The sequence below is a fragment of the Mytilus galloprovincialis genome, chromosome 3 (genome assembly GCF_965363235.1).
Source record: "Mytilus galloprovincialis chromosome 3, xbMytGall1.hap1.1, whole genome shotgun sequence".
In the NCBI taxonomy this organism is placed as follows: Eukaryota; Metazoa; Mollusca; class Bivalvia; order Mytilida; family Mytilidae; genus Mytilus; species Mytilus galloprovincialis.
This window is the reverse complement of record NC_134840.1, coordinates 109424220-109452097: the sequence shown is the minus strand read 5'-3', so window position 1 is coordinate 109452097 and position 27878 is coordinate 109424220. Positions and strand designations below refer to the sequence as shown.

General features: G+C 32.4%; 1 protein-coding gene across 8 annotated transcripts in view; it reads right to left on the bottom strand.

The window, feature by feature from the left end:
• Positions 1–27878, bottom strand: part of LOC143069753 (SPARC-related modular calcium-binding protein 1-like) — a 54823-nt gene that overhangs the window by 24658 nt on the left and 2287 nt on the right. For 7 of the 8 annotated variants that reach the window (XM_076244525.1, XM_076244528.1, XM_076244527.1 and 4 more), the window contains exon 2: positions 6360–6531. In XM_076244525.1, coding sequence (XP_076100640.1) covers positions 6360–6531 — 172 coding nt within the window. Of the gene's footprint in view, positions 1–4260; positions 4512–6359; positions 6532–27878 lie in introns of those variants that run through there. The other variant, XM_076244529.1, reaches the window with a different exon arrangement.

Genomic DNA, 27878 nt, shown 5'->3' with positions numbered 1-27878 from the left:
CCTCAGTTTGGGAAAGTAAGATCAGTTGATACTGTATTTTTTGTCCAATCGCACTGTTTAGATACATTAACCTAAGTAGGGTACACAAAAGAGCAACCTAAATTCTGGAAAGCAAATACTACCGTGCCACCTACTGCTAGTGAATTTGTCACCTCATACTTATATTTTTCGCTTCACTTAGACGCTTACTTTGTTAAAAGAGGCGGAAGATATACCAAAGGGACATTCAAAACTTATATAAGTCGAGGAGAAACTTACAATTACAAAACACGACGACTAAAACGTGAGATATTCAAACTATTCGTGTATTTAGTAGAAATTCTATATACACTCTAGCACATTTTTCTTAAAACCGAAGCACACATCAAAAATCTCAAAACTAGTGAAAATTTCTCATTTCGGTATACCTTCAAAACCACGAGTTTCGAACGAAACATGTTAACAAGGTCAAAACATGCAATTTGCATGTACCTATATTGTAAATTAAGCAATAAATGTTATTCATACCATTGTGGCAGAAAGTTAAAACTATTATTATCTGAAGCCTACGGTATTCGGTTGTGTTTAAACTGTAACATATTCAGGTTTAAAATGAGAATGGAAACGGGGAATGTGTCAAAGAGACAACAACCCGACCATAGAACAGACAACAGCTTGAATACATATTGCCTACTTCTGATACTAGTATTCAATCATATGGACTTTGTGCAATAGTTTGTCCACTTCCACAAAAGAAAATACATCAAACCATTATGAGAAAACAAACGACCTAGTTCAAGTGTACAAAAAAAATGAACGAACATCAAATTTGTAACACAACAACAAACAACAACCACTGAAAAACAAGCTCCTGACTTACAGTTTTTAATGGTAATGTCGGAAACATAGCAGTGAAATTAGGAATTGCCCTTTAAATTGATTTCTTACTAGATCTGTTGCAATTTAAAATTTGTCTTATCACACCAAGAATTGATGAAAACCGCAAGGGAACATCCTTTGAGACGAACCTAAGCTGTTATGTTGCGGTTTTGTTTTTCTTCCGAACGTCATTAGACTTGAAGGCATTTTTCTGGTCAACACGCTGATACTTACTTAAACTGTTTCCAAGAATTGAACTTAAAATGTACTTTTATGGGGTCCTTTACGTTATTTTTTTTTGTGTAATAAAATAAAGTTTGACAGTTCTTGGTAGGGGAACTTTATATCTGTATTCTTTATATTGTATGCTATGTTTTTCTGTTCATGATTAGTATTGCTCATTATTTTCTATTATTTATACCCTTATATTGTATATGTTAATTTTTAATATTGTACGCATTATTTTCTATATTGTTAACTTGATCAGCTTCATCAAATATACCTCTATATAAAATAGTTAACCTTGCAATAAAATATTTCACTAGAAAATAAATTATAAAATATAAATATGGAGACTTATTTGCATCTAGTACATAAGCATTTAACATGTGTTAATACTGGGTTTACATAAGAAATACAGAACACCTATACAAAACCGCGAATCACAATTGTAAAACACCTACTAAATAACATAACCCACAAAATGGATGCTAATGGTTTAAAAATTAATTACAATTACACGATAAAAGTTGTACAATTTCACGGATTGGTACACTTCTTTACACTCTCCTGAGTTAAATAGACCATTTAATTCAAACATACTCGAGTCAAAAGAAAACATTAGCTGTTAAAATCATATAAATCATTTGATACGGTTTTTTAATCCTAAATCATTGAAAACGATTTTTTAGAGGAATGCTACTGAGACGGTAAAAACTACTTCAATTTGTAAAAGTTTGTATATATACAATTTATAATAAAATTGTGTATGCCTGATACATTTACACGGTTTATGTCCATTAGTAAAGAAGAAATTTCGACCCTTTTTTCATCCCCTATTGAATTGTTATTGTAGGTGCAATCTGCAGTTGAGTTGTACATGTATCTTTAACTGTTTCATCAGAGGCGCGTTTCGTCTACAATAGACTCGAGCTCATCAGTGACGCTCGAATAAAAAAAAATAATCAAAAAGGCCTAATAAAATGCGAAGTAAAAGAGCACTGAGGAGCGAACATTCCTAAAAGTTTTGCCAAATACACCTTAGATACAAGGCTGATACATCATACGAACATAAATAGCAAAAATTCAATGATACAACAGTGAGCGAGCCTTTTAAATGCCAACAACAATTCATTGTATTGCAAAAAATAGTTTAAAATGTATTCTTACAGCAACAGTTTATTTAAATTTTTTTTTTGCATTTCCATTATGTTCCACATTTTCTTAAAACAGACGTTACAGAAAATCGTAGCTTGAATTAACAAATGAACAATTAAATATATTAAATAGTTCGTAACCAAAAAAAATCCATTTTTACTTGGACTTTGGCTTTTAGAAAACGACCCAAATTAGAACGGAAGATGAATATGTTATACAGCATGCACGTATAATTATTGTAAAGGAGAGGTGAAAGATATCAGAGGGAGATTCAATCTTATAAGATGAAACGTCATGGCCAAAAAATATCCCCAAACAAGAATGTGTCCATAGTACACGGATGCCCCACTCGCACTATAATTTTCCATGTTCAGTGGACCGTGAAATTGGGGTCAAAACTTTAATTTGAAATTAAAATTAGAAAGATCATATCATAGGAAACATGTGTGCTAAGTTTCAAATTGATGTGACTTCAACTTCATCAAAAACCACCTTCACCAAAAACTTTAACCTGAACGGACGCACGGACGAACAGACGCACGAACGGAGGCACAGACCAGAAAACATAATGCCCCTCTACTATCGTAGGTGGGGCATTAGAAAAAAAATAACAGAATACAGAATGGAAACAGGAACTGTTTCAAAGAGACAACAACCCAACCAAAAGAAGAAGCCCAAACAGTATATAAAACACAACACATAGAGCACTGAGCATCAAGAACCTCACTAAAAACCGTGGAAGATCTCACTTGATCTGGGAGAAAATCCTACTTTATATACATATCACCCGTCATGCTGCACATATAAGTACAAAGCTGGTTATAAGTCTGATCAAGTAAGCCCCATTGCAGGAATGTCGTTACGACAATTGGAACATGTCCGTCGTCATCTGTGAAACAGATATTCCATAACGATCAACCACTGGCTCGTGCTGGCGTCCGGAAACATTACAATGGGATGATGTATGATACAATGGAAAAGACTAAGAACACATAAAGTAAGAGAAAATAAGGTTAATTATTAAACAAAATGGAATAAAAAAAAAACAACCAAAAAACAACATCAAGCAGACAAACAAATCAAAGTAAAATAAAACCATAATTAATCAAAATCTAAATATAACAGACAAAAAATAAACAACAATGATAATTAAAATAATTAATAAAGCAAGGCAAAAACTGTGAACATTAAAGTCATTATAATTCTTTAATAGAAAAGTTGAAAATATCATTTTTTTTGGGGTCTTTTTATTCTGACTTTATAAATTTTCAATGCGACTTACATTTGATAAAAAGAAAACTCAAAGAACATCGAAGGGGTCTCAAGTTTAGAAAGCCATAGTGAATGGGGAAACGATAGTACTTTATATTTTGCCTTGTAACTTCTATGATTTGAGTGTCACTACTGAATCTTTTGAAAACAAAATTATAAGCCTGGTCTCAGTGATGAGGCCAATGTCTGTAGTATAAGCATTTTATTTCGTCAAAATGTACGCTTCTGATATTTAACATTGGAAGAACCTACCCAATTACACAAATAAAAGTGTATCCTTATTATAATTGATTTTCCCGGCTTCTGAAGCCGTTTAGTTGACTATTATAGTTAACTTGGAATACATGTTAGGGACAAAAAAGATATATGTATTATGATTGGGCTTTTTTTTACGTCCAGTCACAAATATTATATTTTTGAATACTTGAAACACATTATAATTGCCTCAGGCATTAAAAAAAAATATTCATATATATATATACTTAGAAATCTTTCAAAAGAATGAAGCAACCAATATTAAGCCAAGGATTAAATATTGCAGAATCTACCAATCACTCGTTAATCTAGACTATAATCTGGGATATCTGAAGCTCATAATTCAACCATTAATTTATCTTTGGATCACAGCTGACAAAATCTATCAAATGGTTGCATGAATTTTATATAAAAATGTATTAGGTGCTTAACGGGATGCTTTATAAAAATCACAAAAACATCTTACGGTTTCAGAAAAAAAAAGAATGTTCGACTTACGCTTGTTTCCTGTGTCTGTTTTGGCGTTTGTTGATAAGAGACAAAACAAAAGTACCATAACTTCTAAGAAATACATTTAAACTAAATCCAATTAAGCAGTGTCATCCGAATGTCCTCCTCAAGTATATCATACGGAATCAATGTAACTGTCTTGTTATATTCCGAACGTGCATATATAATAGACAACTAATAATTTAGTCATAAGTTTATATTAATAATTATTATATGTACATTTCTGCCAAAATCACACTGTGTGAAATCGGCATGTCCTGTAGCTGTTAATAAAACGTTGTTGTGCCTCTTACGCATGACACTCCATTTCAATGAGAAATAAACATCATTTCATGCACAATATCAAATGCAAATATGCATGGTCTAACAATTAAAATATTTTGATAAAATTAAGTGTGATTATTTATGAAATGAACATCTGTAGAAAGGTAAAGATAAATCTGAGTAATCCGAATAAGATCACGTTCGGGACACGTTAGATCTTTACAAATGTAATTTTACGTCATGAAGATTTATGAACTTGTTTAATTTTTTTTACCTTTCAGAATCTGTGGTCTTGTATGAATTGTATGCATCGACCAGGTGTGTGATGAATTTATACCATATACATTTATAACTACCGAAAAAAAATGTTTGCTAGTATTCTTTCGTTGTTGTTTTTTTTTTCTCTTTTCAATAAACCCGTAAAGTCTGTAGGCATGATTTATTGACAACCATACACAGTCTGGTAACATATTAAAATTCAGAATTTTGAGACTTATAAAACGGTTTCCATATGAGATGTGTGAAAATTTGTCGCTCGGCATAAAAATGCATTTAACATCTGGCGGACTATTGTTCCTTAGCGGGGGTTTGAAAATGCTCACCTGTGTAAATAGGTATATTTAACGTAAAGTGTTTGTTAACATTTATAAAATTTACATGTCATGTTTGGGTAAATTAAGTACAATTAATTATGTAAGAAATACAAGATAAATATGTATCATAATGCAGTATATAGTATACTGTTCTTTTATATTAAAACAGTGGCTATGACATGAAGCATGTTTGCACCTTGTCAAAAAGATCACATTTTTGTTCTCTTTGTGTCTTTTGAATAGAGTTTTTTCATCAAAGTTAAACAAAATTATTAACACATAATATGACCGCAGCATATCATTAGGAGAGAAAAATGATTCTGCACTGATTTCTTGACATGACATTGTTTATGTAAAAAGAGGGCAAAAGAGAAGATAAAATACGGACATGTGTATTCAGTTTATATAAAAAGTAGACGAAATAAAAGGATAAAATTTCAACTTGCAACAGGCAACCTACAAAACCCTCAAAGAGTTGTCACATCTGATATTAAACCTTCAATTAAACACTCTCCCTACATCAGATACCATATTAAGCTTCCGTATTCGGACTTGACGTGGCAGCGTATCTTTACATCCCGTACAACCGAACGCCTCCTCCGAACTGCTGGACGGGAGAAGTATAAGTTGGTATGTATATAATGCGATTAGTGGTATATCAAATAGATAGTAACTCAAAGGTGCCATTAACTAAACACAATATATGTATGGCGACGTTAACGACGACAGATGTGATCATAGTTTCTATGTCAAGCTAAAATCTGGGAATAACGCGATGAAATATAATTGACATAAACATCATACTCCTGCTTCATATTTATTCGTGTTATACTAATTTTCGGGGATTTTGTGGTATTTTTGAACCACGAATTGAAATATTTAAGAAGTACATGTACACATGTTCTATAGACTTGTATGTAGACTTAATCATAACCACGAAACCAAATATCCACGTGCGAAAAATCCTTTTTTTCTCATTCCACGATCATTGATATCCTAGAAAATACTTGAATTCGCAGCTGTTCAATACTCGGGGGCGGATCCAGCCATTTTAAAAAGGGGGGTTCCCAACCCAGGATAAAGGGGGGTTCCAACTATATGTTCCCATTCAAATGCATTGATCGGCCAAAAAAAGGGGGGTTCCAACCCCCGGAACCCCCCCCCCCCCCCCTTCTGGATCCGCCACTGAATACTAGAATTAGAAAAATGTGAAACTAATAATACACATACCTGAACACTTTCCTTTTTTCTGTATGCTGACTTGACGTTTTTCACAACGTTTAGCTTTCATGAGATCACATTTAGATGCATATGTTATACCATCTGACCCACATACGGGTCTCCGTTGTTTATTTGAACATTTTATTTTACAGTCTGAGTCTCTTAATGCCCTAAATAGTACCTGAAAGTATAAAAAAAAAATATGCTGTTAAAAAGACTGATGAGATGTTACTTCTTAATTTAGTGTATAGGCTACGTTTACTTTTGGTTCCTTCGTTGATTACAGTGGCGGATCCAGGGGGGGGGGTTTCCGGGGGTGCGCACCCCCCTTTATTTCTGCCGATCAATGCATTTGTATCGGGACATATGTTTTGCACCCCCCCCTTTGCCCTGGGTTAGCACCCCCCCCCTTTCGAAAATTCCTGCATCCGCCCCTGGATTACTGAAACTCTAGCACTGTACGGTACGTCGGATGTATAGCGTAAATTTGGGTACAGTCATATGAAACTACAAGACGGACACGTTCACGTTACAATAATTCCTACACAAAATTTAGTTTTAAACTTCGGCTTTTAGATTCTAAGAAATGAACAATGCCAAGACAGCTTAACGTTAATCAGTGAAGCAATTAAATAGATCCGTGGCAAGGTCAGATGAACCCCGCCAAACGGACATACATGACAATTATTCAATAAAACAAACATGGTTGTACTATTGCATATAGTATCCCTAAAAAGTTAATATTGACCAATGAACACAAAAGAGTAGACAAAGGTAAGATGGGACCTGTCAAACGAACACGTATACCTTATAATAATTTCATACACCAAATATATTAGTTGACCAATTGCTCATGGTATATGATTGAAAAACGGACTTAAAACTAAAATTGGATCGCCGATCGATTTAATTTGAGCATGCATCTATCTACATGTATCTAATAGGTCAAACAAAACAAAAAAAAAAGATGTAGAAACTGAAGCAGATAGAATAACGGTAAACAATATGTCCAAGTGCATACACTCCTTCTAATCAAGAACACGAGTCTATGGGACAAAGATATAATTCCAGATTTCAAAACTTTATCTAAAGGGTGGGTCAAAGAAGTACAGTCAAAGTAGGTTGCGTTCACACTGCCCATTTGAACATGTTTGGTGTTCATACGTTGTACTGTTTACATCATTGAAATTTAGTTTGACATGAATTCAATTTTATTCAACAGCAAATTAACAGCTCTGAGTATATTAAAAATTCACTCATTTAAATTTTAAAATAAATGTTCAAATTTTCAGTTTAACTTGTTTCAAACTTGTTTGAGTCTCAAACTAAACGCGGTCTTACATGACGTAATTTCACATCAGACGATTTGAAACTGTGGGATAACACATGCATTCTATTGTAAATAATATCAACTTATATCCCATAATTCCATAGTTAATCAAATGCACTTTAACTTCCTTCATAGATAGATACTTATTAAGCATGTCTGCCTTTGTAAACAACTGTTAAAACACCGGGTGTTCTGCAACGCAAATCTTATGCACCTTATATCTATGTTGTAAAACTATTATTCAATTAGTTTGGTGTCTACTTAATAACCATTTCATGTTGTAGATTTACCGAATTTACATTTGTTCTGAAAATAATTGCAACAATTTGTAACTACGCAATTTGAATTAAAAACATATTAATCAATAGCATTATCATCTTTTATTAGTTTGTACACTTGTTTGGCTCTCCTGACTAGTAGCAATGACTTAATTCTTTCAGGAAGGGTTAACAGAAAGAGGTGGAAACAATGAAATATGTATACGTAAATGCCAGTAGCACCGCATCGCCTTTTTAAATATAATAATTGATAAATTCGGTTACTTTTAACTTAATTTCTAATATTTCTTTCCTAGTATATCGTTTTAAGGGTTTTTTTTTATCAATAAAATGAACAAGAGGCTCGCATGAGTCGATATCTGCCATTTCAGAGCCATGGATGATTTCCTAACAAAAGGATTTTTTTCTCTAGAAGACTGTCACTCTGTACATGTTGAAGGCAATTCTGATTTCATTATACAAAGCAAGCAAGTATGCACGCTTCATCATGCTAAGCATAATTTATCATCATTCGTAGGCTTATTCGAAGTATCGACAAACAGGTAGTATTTGTCAAACAGAACCGAAAAGTGTTTTCAAGGTGCAACTCGTAACTGCCAAGCTGCTGGCCAGTTACTCATATTTTGCCAGCAGCTTGCTCAGTTGATTCTTTATTGTATACATCATAAGAAAAGTGTGACTATATTCTTTGTCGGACCGTCAGACAGATGAAAAGTCGGACGGACGGGTCGATGGAAGGACGGACCGACAAGGTGAATGCGATGTGGCCGAAATTTAATAGTCGTGGTATCATTTATAATACATTTGCACAAGATCTGACATTTAAGATATAAGCTTACAAGATATCAAATAGCATGGAGGATTCATATTACCAAAATATAAAAGTTAGTTCAAAGGCAAATGGAAATAAAACAACAAAAACAAACTCCCTGTAACTCAGTACGAATCATTCTGTAGACTATCTGGTTTCTGCTGATTCATTATCAAGTTTGGGTTGACTTGGTTAAGTAGAATTGAGTAAGCCATTTTTTCTTAGATATGTATATTTTGCATGGACTACAGTGTGTTATCACATATTTGTTACGAATACGTTGGGTTTTGCATATGCAATAACCTCAAAATTGCCCGGGGCAAAAAAGACGATATTGATATTGTGCCCTGATTCCAAATGACGTCACGTCATTGCGTCCTTAACGACACTTTTGTGATACAAAATTTAAAATTTTACCTGTTATGTTTTATTAAATTGTAATAATTGAACTTTGTGTCTCTATTCTGCAGAACTTAGATATGTGATAAATAGATTATAACAGGTCTTTTCCATATTGGCCCTGGTATCATCCCTCGACCCATATTGGCCCTCGGCTAAAGCCTCGAGGCCGATATGGGAGTCTCGGGATGATACCAGGGCCAATATGGAAAAGGCCATGTTATAATCTATACTTATAACCTAATATGTCATCTTAAATTCTTCAGAGTTAGATATGAAGAGGTAAAATATAACTCCAGTTTAAGTACATTTCCGTAAAATATAACTCCAGTTTAAGTACATTTCCGTAATATGTAAACTGGTAATTTAAAGTTAAAATGTTTCATTTACACGAGAATAGTGCCAATACGAAATCGATGACCACTTGATTAAAAGAACACCAGGACGGACAGACAACAGCAGAGATACCGGCCTCTATAGCTTTAGTACTAGCAATACTATAAACGTGAGGTGATTATAAACAATAGCAGTAATGTATTTGCACGCGTCAATTGATATTTGACTGTTGCAAATAGGATTTAAGCAACGACGTTATCATATCATCATAATGCTTAAATTAAAACCAAAAAAATAAACAAAAATAACACCAATAATAAACCAGAGGTATGAAAAACTTATAGACTATGAAAGACACTCAATTTTACCTTATATACAGAAGTCCTGCAGAGAATATTCATTTTACAGCTATCTTGACAAGGGTCTGATTTACATAACTGAAAAGTTATCATTAACTGTAAATTTGTGTCAATGTATTTACATAACATCTTCACCATATTACAGATAAAACTGTTTAAACGACAAATATAAGTGTTTGATATATCATCATAGTGTAGCTAAATAACACTCGTAGTAAGTATGTTACAGTCAAGAACCTTTCAATAGCTACAAACTTCTAGGTTGTTATGCACAAAACACAAGTTTTGTATTACACCACGTTTGTTTTAACCGTTGTATTTGCCCCTCCCCCTTCATTTTCACATTATCATGTCATCAAATAATTATTATTGAAAATGTTTTCATAAATTAAATTACAATATGTACATGAAAAGGTAAACAAAATGTAGATAAAAACGAAAAATTTAGAAAAAAAAGAAAGATAAAATCAATTTATTGAACATACTGAGAACTAAGTCCATATGTTCTTACTTAAAGGTGTCTTCTTCTTCGGGATTTTTAGCGATTTAGATATTACATGTGTTTTTATGTTTACTTTGGTCGAACGGCTCTTCAGCTGTTCGTTTCTTACACGTCATTGGCCTTCAAATACTAGTTATCAGCTTTGAGCTTTCCCGATGAAGGTAAAACTGTAGAAAATGTTTCTAACGCATGCAATTTATAAAGTGTTCACTGTTGCAGTTTTTGTTTTGAAGGATTTGTACAATGGGAGATTCTATATTATTTCTATTATTTTTTGTACATTTTTCATGCGGCATCCCGGTCTTTCTGCGGCCATCGGGTTTTGTTAACCACCGACAAGTTCTCTCTGCCGTTTCAAACGCTCTTTTGACTTTGGAATTTTACTTAAATTTCAACTTCCAGAAACTGACAGCTATAATTCTAATTACTAGTATATATAAATATGTATATCATTCTATATGCTTGACACAAGTAACTGACGCAATGATAAATTTGAAGAAAAGAAAAAAAAACAAAAAGTTTCTGATTCATTGCAAACTAATTGAGTGCTGACCGGAAAGCCTTGGCAGTATCGGAGACGCAGCTGTATTATATGTCTTTGGCAGTATTTAGGATAAGGACAGAAATGTTGCCACCTTGTCCATAGGTGTTATATATCTTTATAGCTTTGTCGGTCATTTTACGAAAGAAAATAAATTGACCCTTTTCCTTTATTCGAACGGTTCCCCATCAAATTTTCAAAGAGGCGACTATACTTCAAATTATAATTTTAATGTGAAATTTATAATAATTTAGCTCATTCAAATAGAACACCTAAGTAGACTCAAAAAGTTAATTTGCAAGTTAATAAATCAAATTAAACAATAAAAGTGATTGTGTACTTAGTTTTGTATGAATACTAAGGTTTGTATTTAAAGATGACACCTAATATATTATATAACCTTTCAACAGTGAAGTACCCATATACAGAAGTCAACAATATACAGGTGTCAAAATGTAATAAATAACCAATCAACAAGGTTCATATCACGTCCTTCTATCTAACCTCTAATCAATAAAATCAAGGGGAAAAAATTACTAATACAAACTTATCAATTAAAAAATTCATAGTCACTGTCAAGTCTAGACGTCAAGCCTTATATATAAGCTTCATATCGTAAAAACTACATTTCATAAAATCTGATATATTAAAAATATTGGGCGAATTGTCGCCACTAGTCGAAAAATTGACGTTCATAAGTTCTTGTCAATAGCCGTATAGGCTGGTTCAATGTTGTTTTTGATTTAATAAATTAGACAAATGAAATTTTTAGTCCAGTAATGTGCTTACGTATTGTTGTTATGTAATCTAGAAATCACGATTTTCTTGTATTTTTCATTTCATTTCTAAGGTATATAACATTTATTATTACATTTAATTTAAAAGACCACCTTCCTAATGCATCTATATTTTGACGAAAAACAAATAGTATGAAAAATAGCTAAATATTTGTTAGACTCAGATCGATGTCCAGTCTCTAATCGACGTCTGTTCTTCAAATCGACGTCAAAACCTAACGTCAGACTCACAATATAATAATAAGAATAAAATGATTGATGGAGTATTGTTTGCTATATGTCCAGTGGCAAACATTTCATCTAAAGTCAGGACGAAGGAGAATAAAAAAAGTTGAGAAATACGTCAATGAGACATAAATCCAGCAATTCAGAAAAGTATGTTACATGGGGAATACAACATGAAAGAAACCCTAATTACGAACCGAGTATGTATATTAAAAAATGTGTAGTAAGTTTCTGTATATTTTCAATCGTCAGTCGTTTCTTTTACGTCGGTTTTGATTAAAGACGATTAACTTCCTTCTACTCTCTTCTCGTTATAATAACACAGTAATAACTCTGCGGAAGAGTTTGTATGTGGTCTTTTCTTGGTCGATTATCTTACCTTTCACAAAACGAACTTGTCGGGTAACTTATGACAATAAGCATTTGACGTCTTGAGCCGAACAGTTTTATCATTTTTACACAATTTAATCTACTGTGTGATGGTTCATATTGTGGACGCCAGTCTTTGCTCCTTTGTAATAAATCTACATACCAAAAAACAAATATGAAGCTTAGAAATGGAAAAATATTAAATACTAAACTCGTTCAAAGGGTATCTACACGTCTCAATCTTCAGAATCGCTTATCTAAAAATACTACTATAGCTAACGTTTTTAACAATAAAAATCGTGGTTACCCTTCTATCGATAAGTGTCATGCCAAAAAATGACTTACGTGTCCCCGTCTTTCCACCAACAATACAGTAAGGTCCACATTTAATGGTCGCACATTTTCTCTAAATTTTGAAACTGATATTACTTGAAAAACAAACAGTATTATTTATTTACTCACATGAAACAAACCGGGATGCGGTATTCAGTACGTAGGTGAAACTGGGCGATATTTATCTAAACGCACGCAAGAACACCTGTATCGTTTTAAAAGACCCAATAAATTCAAAAGTATCATTTATCAACATCTTAAGAAGCACAGTCATCCTATTAAATATTTAACAGTTCAACCTTTAGAAGTAGTAAATAAGCAGCCTGGTGAATCTCATTCCAAGTTTGTACGATCACGAAAAATAAATGAATTAAATTGGATTAAAAAATTACAGACAGTCTACCCTCTCGGTCTTAATGATAATATCATGGGAATTGGCAATATATCAAGAACCGATTCTGTTAACATTTTGGATATAGTTTCTAAAACTGTTCGTAAAAATCGTTCTCATGGACGCAGAAAAAATCGCAATCAAAGAAAATTTCGGACCAACCATACAAATATTTCGGACCTAATTTCCATTTCAAAAAACAACGGCAGACATTATCTGTTAACCAAGCTTTGTTCTTTACCTATAAATAAATTAAATAAAATTTTAGAGGATTGCAACACAATTTCATATTACAGTCCTAAGTATGAAATTGTCCAAATTATAATGGCATATTGTTATTCTAAACTGTTTCCAAAAATTGATCGACCTGAAGATCATAAAAAACATTTTTTTAAAATAAAGTATGTCAATAAAGGTTTTGATTTTGTAAATATTGCCGGTATTTTTAACGACCATTCTGTTAAAGACCAAATTCCTGGATATTTTGATAATACTGAACTCCCTCTCATTTGTTATATTTACAAGAAATCTACCCGAAAATATGTGTTTAATTATAGCCAATTGTGTAAAGATGTAAATATCACTGAAAATACACCTATGTCGTGTAATTGCAGTAATTCAGAATACACCTATGGACCAATTTCCCATGTTATAACAGGAGACCTTAACATCGTTCGCGACCGAGAGTTAAAATCATTCCTCAGTAAAGGACCTAAATATCGTCCCCCGTCAACTATTAACTGGAATGAGTGTCGTAATATCATCAACGACTCACTCCGCGCCTACTGTTTGAAATGGGTAAAACGGGAAAAAGCTGACAAAAAATCTTTGGACTCTTTTATTAATTCAGTAATGAAGATAGTTGATATTCGAATACAACATTTTAAAGAACATTTTACCCTCTACAAAAACTATAAAAACCCTATTTCGCGTATCAAAAATAAACTAACAGAACTAGCCAAGGAATTTGTTTTTGTTCCGGCTGATAAAGCTGCTAATAATATCATTATTGTTTGACGTAAATTTTATATAGAGGTTCTGCAAAAGGAAATCACGAATTCACCAACATTCCAACTGACTTCATTTTCAGAAAACGACATCTGTAACAAACATAAACTTTTAGCTACTTCTTTACAAGCAGAACCAAACACAATGAAAGTCCCAACTATGTACTGGCTTCCGAAGCTGCACAAAAAACCTTACAAATATAGATTTATTTCATCTTCCAGCCATTGTTCAACTACTAAATTGTCTGTTTTACTTACTAGTACACTTGGTACAATAAAAAACCTGATAATAAATTGTTCAAATAAGGCCTTTGAAAATAGTGGAATTAATTACTTTTGGAGTGTCAAAAACTCGTTGGAAGTACTTGATAAATTGCATGCATATATTGGTGATTTTGAATCTGTTCAAAGTTTTGATTTTTCTACCCTATATACCACTTTGCCTCATATTCTTATTAAGAAAAAATTCACATCCCTAATTAACTGGGCATTTAAAAAGTCGGAATGCGAGTACATATGTTCAAACTCTTTTAGATCATTTTTTAGTAGCAATAAACAAAAGAACTATGTCAATTGGACATGCTTTGATACTATTTATGCACTTGAATTTTTACTTGATAACATTTTTGTTCGCTTTGGAGATTCCGTATATCGTCAAGTTATTGGAATTCCAATGGGGACTAACTGTGCACCACTTATTGCGGACCTGTTTTTGTATTGTTATGAGTTACAATTTATGACTAAAATTAGCAAAGACCCATCAAAACAACATTTGATACAAAAATTTAACAATACTTTTAGATATTTGGATGATATATTGGCTCTAAATAATGACGACTTCAGTATGTATACTAAAGAAATTTATCCTGTAGAACTTACTTTAAATAAAGCTAATGATAACAATGACCACTGCCCTTTCCTCGATCTTGATATCTATATCATAAACGGGAAGCTTAATACAAAAATTTATGATAAAAGAGATGATTTTTCATTTCCTATTGTTAATTATCCATTTTTAGATGGTGACGTTCCCTTGTCACCATCTTATGGTGTTTATATATCTCAACTTGTACGATTCGCTCGTGTATGTAACAATGTATTAGATTTTAGCGAGAGAAATTTATGTATTACTGAAAAATTATTACACCAGGGTTTTCGATATCACAAACTGGTCAAAACATTTACTAAATTTTATCACCGGTATAAGGAAATAATTCGTAAATATAACTCAACATGCAGACATCTTATACGTTCAGGTATTTCACATCCAAAATTTTATGGGAATATTCTTTATAAAGCACAAAAATGTCAGTATTCTCCTCAGAAACTAACAAAACCTTTAAATAGACTTATTAAAAGGGGATATAGTTACGATACTGTTGTCAGGTCATTAAAGATTGCATATTTTGGCTTTAACATTGATTCACTGATAGGGTCTTTGCATCGGAACTAAACACATTTACTTCTAAAAAAACAGTTGTTGGCATGACACGGGTTATGTTCTTCTCATATATTTTATGATAGTATGATACTAAACCCCTAACGGGAGGGATTGTACCTGATATTCATATGATGAAGACATAATCTTTCAATCAGTTTAATTGAGGTCTGGAGCTGGCATGTCAGTTAACTGCTAGTAGTCTGTTGTTATTTATGTATTATTGTCATTTTATTTATTTATTTTCTTTTGTTACATCTTTTGACATCAGACTCGGACTTCTCTTGAACTGAATTTTAATGTGCGTATTGTTATTCTTTTACTTTTCTACATTGGCTAGAGGTATAGGGGGAGGGTTGAGATCTCATAAACATGTTTAACCCCGCCGCAATTTTGCGCCTGTCCCAAGTCAGGAGCCTCTGGCCTTTGTTAGTCTTGTATGATTTTAAATTTTAGTTTCTTGTGTATAATTCAGAGTTTAGTATGACGTCCATTATCACTGTACTATTATGCATATTTTAGGGGCCAGCTGAAGGACACCTACGGGTGCGGGAATTCTCGCTACATTGAAGACCCATTGGTTGCCTTCGGCTGTTGTTTGCTCTATGGTCGGGTGGTTGTCGCTTTGACATATTCACCATTTCCTTTCTCAATTTTATTGTATAATTTCCCGATTTTTTTCTCCTGCATATACACTATTTACCTACTACAAACTGATACATATGTAAAGTGAATATATAATTATACTGTCAACTTGGTCTAACAACCAATTACTCTTTCATAATGTTGCACAAGTGTTAGCATTTTAATATAAATTCTTCAGACAGTTAAGACATTTAGAACTCTTTTCTTTCAATCGTTTTAACAGCCGAACAAATAAAACTATGATTACCTTGTATTTTAAATTTAGAATAATCTACCCTCCCCCACCCTCCCCCCCCCCCCCCAAAAAAAAAAAACCAACAACAACAAAAGAGTTCGTAGAAAGCTTTACTGATTGAACTTTTAGCAAAACCCACACAAAACGAAGTTTATCTTTTCCTTTTTGTAACAAATGTAGGTATAAAGGTATCTCGAGTAGGTAAAAAACTATGCAATGTAGTTCTTCTTTAGATAACCTCCCTGTAAAGAAATGTCAAACTTGACATGTTAAGATAACAATCGTATGATATGCTATCATTACAGTAAGTGACTTTATGTTTTGTTTTTCTGAATGTTTTAGTCCCAAATATATGGCTAAAATTCATACAATGCGAAAGGGTAAACCCAGTGTATGTTTTGAAAACATGGGAGTACTCCAATGATAGCTTGATGAAATAGTTATAAAGTCTTATTTTGATGGACCTTTTGCGGTTTTTTTTTAAATAAAAAAAACAACATGCATACGGAAGGATCTTATCTTACCCATTGAAACCAATACCTTCGTTGAACCTGTATGTTTAATTTATTATATGACGGAGTTACATGTATCAATGTGGTGATGGCGAAGATTGCATGTACACGTTAAAAAGTAGAGAACGGATCCCGCCAGAATCAAAGTGGAAAAACCAAAAATAAAATATAAAATAGCCGAACACTATAAGTTAAATGAAACAACGGCAATAGTCGAACAATACATCTAAAAGGAAACGACAGCAAAATTAACAAGTACCGGTTGTTACTTCTAGAAAAGGAGATTATTCGTATCAATTTGATAAAATTTTTAAGTCAATACAGGGTCTAGGAAACGACATATCAAATAAGTAGTATGACGAAATAAATTTAAACGTAAGTCTTGGTACAAATATGTAGGTAAAAATAATCTAATAAATTCTATAAACTATGTGATGCTCTCTCTCATCGGGGAAATCCTTTCAAAAACGGACGGTCGATATACGTTAATTTTAAACAAAAATCCTTAACATGTTCAAAATGCATACATGGCCGGTGATAGTTACTCTCCAGACTATTCATCACCATCAATTCACTTCAGAATAACCTTATACATTGTAGTAGGATAGACTCTAGTCCTAAACATGCATGGCATATTTGCCACTGGACGTTAACAATCGTATAGATTATATATGTGTATCTACTTAACTCACCGCAGCTATTACTTAAGTTTTTTCTTTAGAGATTTATAAGAAAAATTTAACACATTTGTTGCAAATATGACAAAAGAAATATAAAAATTTACAAATTTTATGAATCATAAAAGTTATAATAAAAGTTAAAACGGAGTATATAAATCAAAACATCACGTGGAGATACACAACGGAAACCCATAATAGAATAAAACTAACAACTGTTTCATTGTGCACAATTTTCAATATAGACATTGTAAAAGTTCTGTTAGGCCGAAATATTAGGCCGGTTTATTTGTTAATTATTTTGTTTAGTTTCACATGATACACAGCTACTTTTACATAGGTACTATTTCTGTACTAAACATATGCAGTACTGGAAATTTACTTTTAATATTTAGTACTATTTCTTTACTTTAAAATTATGGTAATATTTAGGTACTTGTATTTTACAGTACTTGATTTGCACTAGATATTTTTGTACAGAAATAATACAATATTCCATGTTTGAAAATCATAACTTTGAGAGATTTAAAATAGAAAATCTTTAAAATGCTGAAAATGTAACGGTAGTAACCAAAAATCTGTAGTACCTAAATTTCAAGTACAAATACAGTACTGAATATTGAAAGTACAGAAATAGTACCTATGCAAAAGTAGCTGTGTATGTTTTGCTGGTTTTACCGTTGATTTTTAGTAAGTTTTAATCATTTTTATGTCTTCATTTCGTTAACACTGATAGGCTATATAACTAAATATTATCAAACCAACCCAAATTCTTATAAACTGGATCGTATGTAAAAGTTAAAATGAGAAAAAAAAAAAACACTCTTTCGGACACGAAGCTCAGAATGTATCTTTAATATACAGAAAGGATAACTAAAATGAAACATTATAACTCGCTTCATGTAAAACTTTTAAGCGCATTATTTTTGTGATTTATTCCTTTAGAGATATAAAAACTGGGAAACATGCATGACAAGTAAAATGCTCACTGATTTTGCTTTACTATATGAATAGCGGTGAGGCTAATGAAATATTACCGACGCAATGAATCTTCTGAAAAGATAAGAAAACAACCAGTTAAGATAACGAGTTATGTTTTTTTCCATATGCAGGCAGTATAGTTTCTTTAAAAAAAATACCAAACTTTATCAATTAATTGGTTGTTGCTTGGCCTACTTGTCTCATGTCAGGCGGCAAATTATTTTGAAAGTGGTATATATTAATATAAAATCAAAGTTTTTAAGGGATTGAAAAAGGTTCTCAACTCGAAAATAGATTAGTCAAATAATTCACTGTGTATACTCGTTCAAAAAAAGTAAAATAACAAAAATACTGAACTCCGAGGAAATTTCAAAACGAAAAGTTCATTATCAAATTGCAAAATCAAATGATAAAACACATCAAACGAATGGACATCAACTGCCATATTCCTGACATGGCACAGGCATTTTCAAATGTAGAAAATGATTTATTGAACCTGGTTTTATAGCGCTAAACCTCTCACTTGTATGACAGTCGCATCAAATTCCATTATGTTTACATCGATGCGTAAACAAAACAGACATAAAAGGTAAAATAGTCAAAATAGTGGTACAGCAGTCATCACTGTGTCACAATGTGTCACAATCGTTCAAGTCATTCAAATGAACCTACTAAACTGTATGTCGAGCGAAAGAAAACATTTCGCGGAATATTGGTTTAAGTCAATGAAAAAAAAGAGAATAAAAAAGATCTATTGCATTTTTGAACATGAACATATAAAACTGAACATAAAGTCAAATTTTCAGAAAATAAGTTATTAGAATTTCACATGTTATATTCAAGGCTAACTAATCAGAAACATTCGTGCTCAAACTTTAATGACCTGTCTTGGGGTATTGTTGTGTTTTATACATTAAGCCTTGTTGAAGAAACCAGGTAACACAGGTGTGGAAACCAGTCATCACAGGTGTTGTTTTATATCAGAAACGAGACTGTAATAAATTAAATTCACAGTATCTTTAAAACTATATATCTATCAAAATTGTTTGTAACTCAACTGTTGGATGTCATAAAGAGAGTACAAAGGCATTTTGATCATCGGATGTCTGCACCATACACACCTGTACAAACAAAATACATATTATCTAAAAGCATGTCAAATTCAGTCAGTTCTGGATCAGTTCAGTTTCATATGTGAAAAATATACATGGCGATCATTGACATACGGTCGTCTTCGTGCACTACAGTACACTTCGAATTCGTCGCATCTGTGAAAACAAATGAAGAACGTTGACTTATGTACGGTATGGTCTTCTTCGTGCACCACAGTAGTATACTTCGAAGTCGTTGCATTTGTGAAAAAAACATAAGAAGAACGCAGAGCGCTGAGAAGAACGTTTACTCATGTATGGTACTCTTAGTGCACCGTATAGTACATACACTTCGTCGCATATGTGCAAAATACATGAATTAAGAACGTTGGTCTTCTTCGTGCACCGTAGTACACTTCGTTGCATATGTAGAAAATACACGGAGAACATAGACTTATGTTTTGTCTTCTTTGTGCATCGTAGTACACTTCGTCGCATATGTGAAAAATATATGAAGGGTTGACATGTGTCCCCTCCGTGTGCACTAAGCTTAGATCAATATTTTGCCCTGACCTTTTTCATTCACAATAACCTTCATTTCAAATTACCCAAGTAGGATGTTATAAAAAAACTTTATGGAGAACGTAGATGTATGGTCCTCTTTGTACACAGACATTGGTTAAATATTTTGCAGAGGCGGATTTGGGGGGGGGGGGGCAGGGCCCCCCTTTTTGGGAAAAAAATGGTTGCTTATATAGGGAATCATTGAAGTGTGACTCGAGTAGGCCCCCTCTTAGGCCATTCAGTGGGCCCCCACTTATGAGAATTTCTGGATCCGCCACTGTATTGCGCTTAGCCTAACCTTTTTTTTATATGACAAGTCCTCGTATTAACCAACACCAGTGTCAGGTTTATTGGGTCGGAAATATCAGTCAGTAATTTTCTGGTTTTAGAATTTTCGGCTAAATGAATGATAACATATGGACATAGGAACATATGTCTAATTATATATGTATCGCTCCGCAATATAAGCAGCACTTGCACTATATTTTTGGTCTAGTCGTTATCTCTCTTTCGTGTAATGGTGATGTTTGAGTCAACAAATTATCCTCCTGATTTTTTTAAAAATTTTATTTAGGTTATTAATTACACATTCGAAAGCTAAAAAAGCTTTACACCTATTTTAAGGACCTGCTAAAATATTTTGAATCAATTGTTTGTTAGCTCATGCAGCTATAACTAATTTAAAAAAAAAGTTGTTGTATTTTACCGATGAATGTATTTAGAAATGTACACATAATTGTAACATTACGCGCTAAACGTTCAGACTTTGTTTTGATGGCAATGTTTTAGTTGGACACGTACAATATTTATCGCTTAACTTTAATACAATCCACCAGTCTGGGGAGATTATGAACAGTTTTTTTATTCTTAATTTAACTACTTATTACAGAGGTTATAAAGTGCATATAAAATTGAAAGAAGTATATTTAAATATTCAATATGTATACATTATAAAACAATTGAAATGTAATTTCGATCCTGTTTGTCTTTTAACGATTTCCGGAGCTAGTTTGCCTCCATCTTGCCTTGATCGAATGCTTGATCAATAATAACTATATTTACACTGTTTCTCTTAGTTTCAGCATCTTTCGATTTTTTCTCTATCTCTTTATCAAATGCTTAATCAATTGTAACTCTACATAGAACAAACCATGATAGTTTATTCCTAAGTAGTCTAGATGCGACGTATTTTCTAGGTGCTATTCGATAAGCATAATCAGTACATGTTTTGTAATATTGGCTGCTGTTTGAGAAGCAGCACATTCGATGAAAGTCCAATTATTGTTTACTTTGTGACATGTTATTTTTTTCATGATTGCACCGAATTCAATACCCTTTCTCAATGTTTTCCTCCTTAAAATACACCAGACAAGGGTACATGCAGTACAGTTGAAAGTTTTTACAGTATGAAATTAAATATATAGAAATTTGAGACATCTGTAAGACCGAAATAAAACCTGCCAAACTTTGGTAGAATTTTATTACATATTAATGATATTTGGAGTTTGCATGCGATTTAAAAACTTCACCTATTATGTCGCACATCATCTAACCATTGACCTCTATGTTTAAAGTGAATAACAATTAAACGTTACATTTGACTTGAGGTACGGGTCGTTATTAACCCGATGTATTGTATGCTTCATGACATATAATCTAACATCAGGTACAAACTATTGTATATATGATGTATGATGCTCTGAGATCTATGGTATGAAATATTTCAATTTGGTCTTTTATGCTCAATGATATTAAGTGCAAGTTGAATAATTTTATGTGGTAAACTAGTTATGATCTATACCCTTTAGTTTATAGACTTGGTGTATAAGGGGATGTTAAATTTTTTGCATATTGAACGAATTAATTTTGTACATTTATTTGTAATATTTGCTTCTCGATATGACTATAACATTGTTTTGATCTAGTGTATTTAAAAAAAATGTTTATTATTGTATGAATAAAAGTTATACAGAGATAATTGCATATGAGAAAAATATCCATTACAAAAAAGAACAGAAGGGCTAAATCAAACTAGAGTTTTATTATTCGGCGAGTTGATAGTCTTATATTTTGAAATTAATTGGACACACTTAAATGTATGGCTTATTTCAGTGAAGAAATTTGACTATTTCAATTTCTCTAATTTTCAGTCATTAATATAAATTAGTCTATTTGTTTTTGGTTCAAATTTTAAATCTCGTTACTTAGTGACTAGGAGGGGTAAAAATCCATGCAATATGAAGGTTCGTTATCAACAAATAACGATTCATGTTAGGCTCTGCATTTGGAAAATAAATGCAAAACATTCCAGGCAAATTAACAAAGTACATTATGATGCCACCAGGCTGTACCGTCATAATATGTACCACACATGCGCATAATACATGTTTCCTTTATCCAATGTTTACATGTCATTAGCCAAACAACACCTGCATGCACGTGTTTCGTATACTTCAAAGATATATAATCCTAGTATTTATATCCAATTCTGAGCCTTTTGACAATTTAATACACTACTAAACAAAATGTAAATAACTTGATAGCCTTTACCGTAATCCTTACACCCTTTACTTCAATTTAACGAGAGGACTTAATTCCACATAAAAGAAACATTTCGCGCTATTAGAGATTACGTTAATCCGACAGGTACTATTAATTTATCTGTGTAGACAGGTAAAAATGTGACAAAACTGTCCACCTACATTTCATTAATATTTGACCACAATTACGTACGTCGGACAAAACAAAATTGCACCGTCATCATTTCAATATAGTATACATGTAATTCCTCATGACAGAATTTTTATAACTTTAGAAGTCAATTTTTATTTGACACTATTCCATTTTTACAGTAGCGGATTTTAAAGGCATTCCATATTTCCTATACAATTAGTAAATACATAGTAGATAGGTCGATTGTTGTTTGCAGTATTCAACCCATCTTTAACATCTTCTTAAAAGTTAGATTATATCCATTGCGATTGACAATGCGTACACCAACATAAGCGTAGCTTTCATTGAGTCATCCAGGCAAGTCAACTGCCTTTCTATTTTTTAACAAAGAAAAAAAAATTAATGTATTATCATGTACACTGTATTTCGTGGAATGGGGTGGTTATATACTTGTGACTTCTCCTCTGTTTACACAAGTAGTTCTCTTTCTAAACTTAAGACAGGTTAGGAGAAGTTGTCCAATCGTTGTATAAAAGAGTCAAAGTATATACAAATATCTTGTTTTATTATGGGTAATTTACCGGATAAATGCCACTGACGCACGAAGTTCTAAAACACTGGCATCGATGTCTTGACCACACTTGTTTAACGTCCAGTGGTACATATTTTTCATGCATGTTCAGGACGATTAAAAATGAACAATAAATATAATGGGAATAACATGTATAGGTTTTGTGATAAAAGCATTCCAGGACGAAGCTGGGGTCGGTATAGTTGAACTCTCATGCAATTGACAATGAGGGTTTATTGGACAGGAATATACATTTTGTCTTTCAACAGACCGCATCCGAACCTATCAAATAAATCTTAACGTGCCCAAAGCTTAAGAACACTTCAATTAAGCGAGTTGCCCTTGTACATAAGTAGTTAGTTTAAACACTATTTTATTCAAATAAATTGAATTGGATTGGGCAACAGGCATAGCCTTAGCCCTATGTAAGCCCTCTCCACAAAACAAGGTAATTAGTACAGGGAAATATCGTGTGCTTTTAAATGCAGTATTAAAGCACAAAAAAAAAAGATGTGAGATTTAATCATTTCTTTTCCTGAAGCATTTCTCATGGCTTCCATTATTTGTTGCCTTTTCGTCTTTTTATGGTATTACAATTAATGGACACTAACTAAATGGTGATGCAAAAAAAATTCATATACTGTAGCAATCCATTTCTATACTACATTGAATAATACCAAATGTATTTCATCAAAGCACACTATCATTTAAGAACATTCATGTTATAGTGAATGCACAATAAAATATACAAAAAGTATTTAAATGTGCATTTAAAATAAAGAATGCATCGCATTATATCATACATTTGAACAAGTTTATGGCAAGCCGAATGATTATGGGTAACCCCTCACGAACCAGCAAATAAATGACAAACTCCAACCTGATATTATACCAAACATATGTTTTAATAACGCCAAGCAAACTCAAGTTGCAAAATTATATATCGTGAAATATAATCTCTAACAAAGTCATCCGTTGTCTGACAGAAAAAAACAAGACACCAAAAGGATAAAAACGCCTAAATATAGTCGAACAAATCGATTTAGCTGAACAATGATTAAAAACGAATATAAATGTTGTATAATAACCATGATAAATTCCATAAAGTAAAAACATGCACTTGCTAGTTTAAAAGATTTACAAATCGTTTTTCATATTTATGACTATAATAGCATAATACAGTTGATACAAAATATTTGATGCAGTTTTTTGCTGATTCACTATGAATGGGTTTCATATATAACTTAATCAGATTCAAATCGTCTAAGCAAACATTCTTCGTTTTTTGTAATAGTTAAAGTGATTTCATCTTGAGTAATTTATCAAATATTTACAAATACCTGTTAAATTACACGATAAATTATTCGACGATATGATTTTTATTAATAATATGCATTCTAAAGATTATAGTCGTTATATACTTTAGAAATTTTTAAAAATGTAATACGGTATGACCGATAAAAGTAACTTGAAGTTGTTTCTGTCTTCCATGCTAATTTTGGGTCCTCAATGCTCTTCGACTTTGTATTTGTTTCGCTTTTTAACGGTTTTGATTTGAGCGTCACTGATGAGTCTTATGTAGACGAAACGCGCGTCTGGCGTATTAAATTATAATCCTGGTACCTTTGGTAACTATAATGTACAAAATGTATTGTATTGATATTTGACGATGAAATCCAAATTCCTATTGGTTATATCATTATTTCATATTTTTCAGAAGACATAGAAACAAAACTGAACACCCTTCAACAACTGAATGCAATTTATCTCTTTGCAAAAGTTTTCATTTACACAGCGTTCACAAATCCCATTGAAATATAACTATTTGACATAGAACTAACAAACTGACTACTTCAAGTGTTCTCAAAGTAATTTTGAACGCGTTTTTTTCTATTTACTGTAACGGATTAATTTGCTTCACCGCTGGCTGAATATCTGTCACAGGCAAACTAAGGAAATCATAATTATTCGTTCGGTTATGTTAAATAATATTAAGTGGAAAAAAAATACGACTGCTTATCTTCATCAGAGAATCGTGGTATTTTTAACTAATTGTAATTTATTGTTATAAGCAAATAACCAACAATGGTAACAACATAAAAAATATTCAGGACCATGATAGATAAAAACTGATAATTTTATTTTAATCAGCAATACATTATTTCCATCACAAGAACTAATTCAACACCACCAACACTGGACATAAATATGTATTAAAATTATAAATATGGATAGCAACTGAGGTTTTTAAGATTTATACATATGACAATCGTGATAAGACTACAGAAAAGAATTTGCTTTTCTATGAACATTGCAATGCGTCACAATGGAAAAACTATCTACAATTTGGCTGGTACCATAAGTGCCTTAAATGATGCGAGAATATTTAGGATGAAGATGACTTCGAATGGCTGCATTTACTGAGTGGTGGTCCTGTGTCACGGAGAATCGTGTCACGTCAGTAACTGAGAAGTTAGAACACTCAACACGCAAAGCTCTAGTAACTCTTATTGTATATCTGGCACATGAAGACACCTGGCACATACATTACAGGTATCATGTGTCCCCCAATAAAACATCACAGATGTCTCAATAACCAAAAGCCACGCCCATTTTTATCATTAAATGGGATTTAAACCGCGAATAACAGGTGTCAAACGATCTCTTTTAAACGATATATTATATGTTTTTTACTATTTGAGTAGTAATATATTTGAAGCAATTGTATTCTGGTATATATATACATATTAACCTATTGGCTATAATTGATTCTTACTCTTGAAATTGTCTCTGCACCTGCGATAAATCTTAATTAAGACACAAAAGATTCCTATTTTATAAGAAATAAATAAATTTGGACACGGAACCTGAAAAATTACGTCTATAACAAAATCGGTTTAAGAAAACTGATACAATGATATGGATTATATATATATTATGACGATTATATTCCCAGAGATTATTCCGGCATTCTGGGTATTAAATGCATATCAATATATTAACACTATAACTGAGTATTTCCAATGTGAAAAGTTTGACAGACAACTCTACACAAGCCACAACATAGAAGACTAGGTTATATAAGAACGATGAACCTCACAAAAACCGGGATGATATACAATAAACGTTATGGCGTAAATTTTAATTTTTATATGGCTTAAAGCTGGATTGACACTTTTGTTTTAAAGGATGTAAATCGCCATAACGGTTTTGTTTAACGGTAGAAATTGACTAATAAACCGTTGTTCTCTCATTTTTCTTTATTCTGAAATCACTTGAATTTCACAATCGGATTCTTTCTAAATAATAAAGATTTTAGAGCCGGAGTAGGTAAAGCAATTTCAATATAAAGAATGAATTGTGACAGAAGTTTTAAGGATTAAAGAACATTCCAGAAAGCTAAATGACAGATTCATAAATGAAAAATAAAAATTCAGCTTAAGCAATTAGTACATACATGTATATAATTTATTTATAGTGCCGACTTGAAGCTTTCACACGTTACTGGTTTTGTTTTAACATTGCTGTATTTGGGAGCGTTTTTTTAAAAAAAAACCCTTACAGATGTTTTTATCAAAAGTCATACTATATTTAGTTTTATTTTCATTTGAAATTAATAAACATCTTTTCAATGATTGAAAAAGGAAATACAAATGTAATGTCAGCCATGTAGTTGTGAGGAAAAATAAAGAACTGAAGAAGGCCAATGGCGGAAACGTCTCAAAACATTGGTTTATTGATACAATTATATTGAAAGTATGTTCCCTATTGGAATTTTGAAAACAATGAAATTAAACGCGTTATTACAAAAACTTTGGCGATCTATGTAATACTTAAAGCGATCTTTTTTTTTTTTAAATGTTTGAGACAATGGTTTTCGTATGTACATTACAAGGTACTTGTGAAAACTATGCTATGTTTTAAATCAACATCAAGATAAAATCCTTCCACAACAATACAGGTAAGAATGTTTCCTAATATGCATACCAGAATCGATAATCTACATATTATTGAGATGATACATGCATGTACAGTACTACTTTTGATTGGTGCTTTGTTTTGGAATGCATAAGGGAATGGATTGGGTATACAGAATTGGAAATAAGGGGGGGGGGGGTGAAAAATAGGGAATACAATGGTGCTCGATATCTGAAAAATGGGCCATAATGCTTTTTACACATTTTGACTTGGATGGAGAGTTGTCTAATTAGCACTAATACCATATCTTCTTATTTATACATAATACAAGAGAATACAATAGCGACAGCCCTCATACAGTCCATCATGTATGCATTAATAAATTGAATTGACTTCCTTTCATAATTTCAAAGTTCAATTAAATTGGTGATACTTGGAAAACGGGGGTGATCTCATGTACCCTGGAAGGGTAAACAGACGTAGCCTGCTCCACATTTGTGAAGCCGTGTTAAAACTAGTGAAGGAATTGATATCAGCAATGTAGT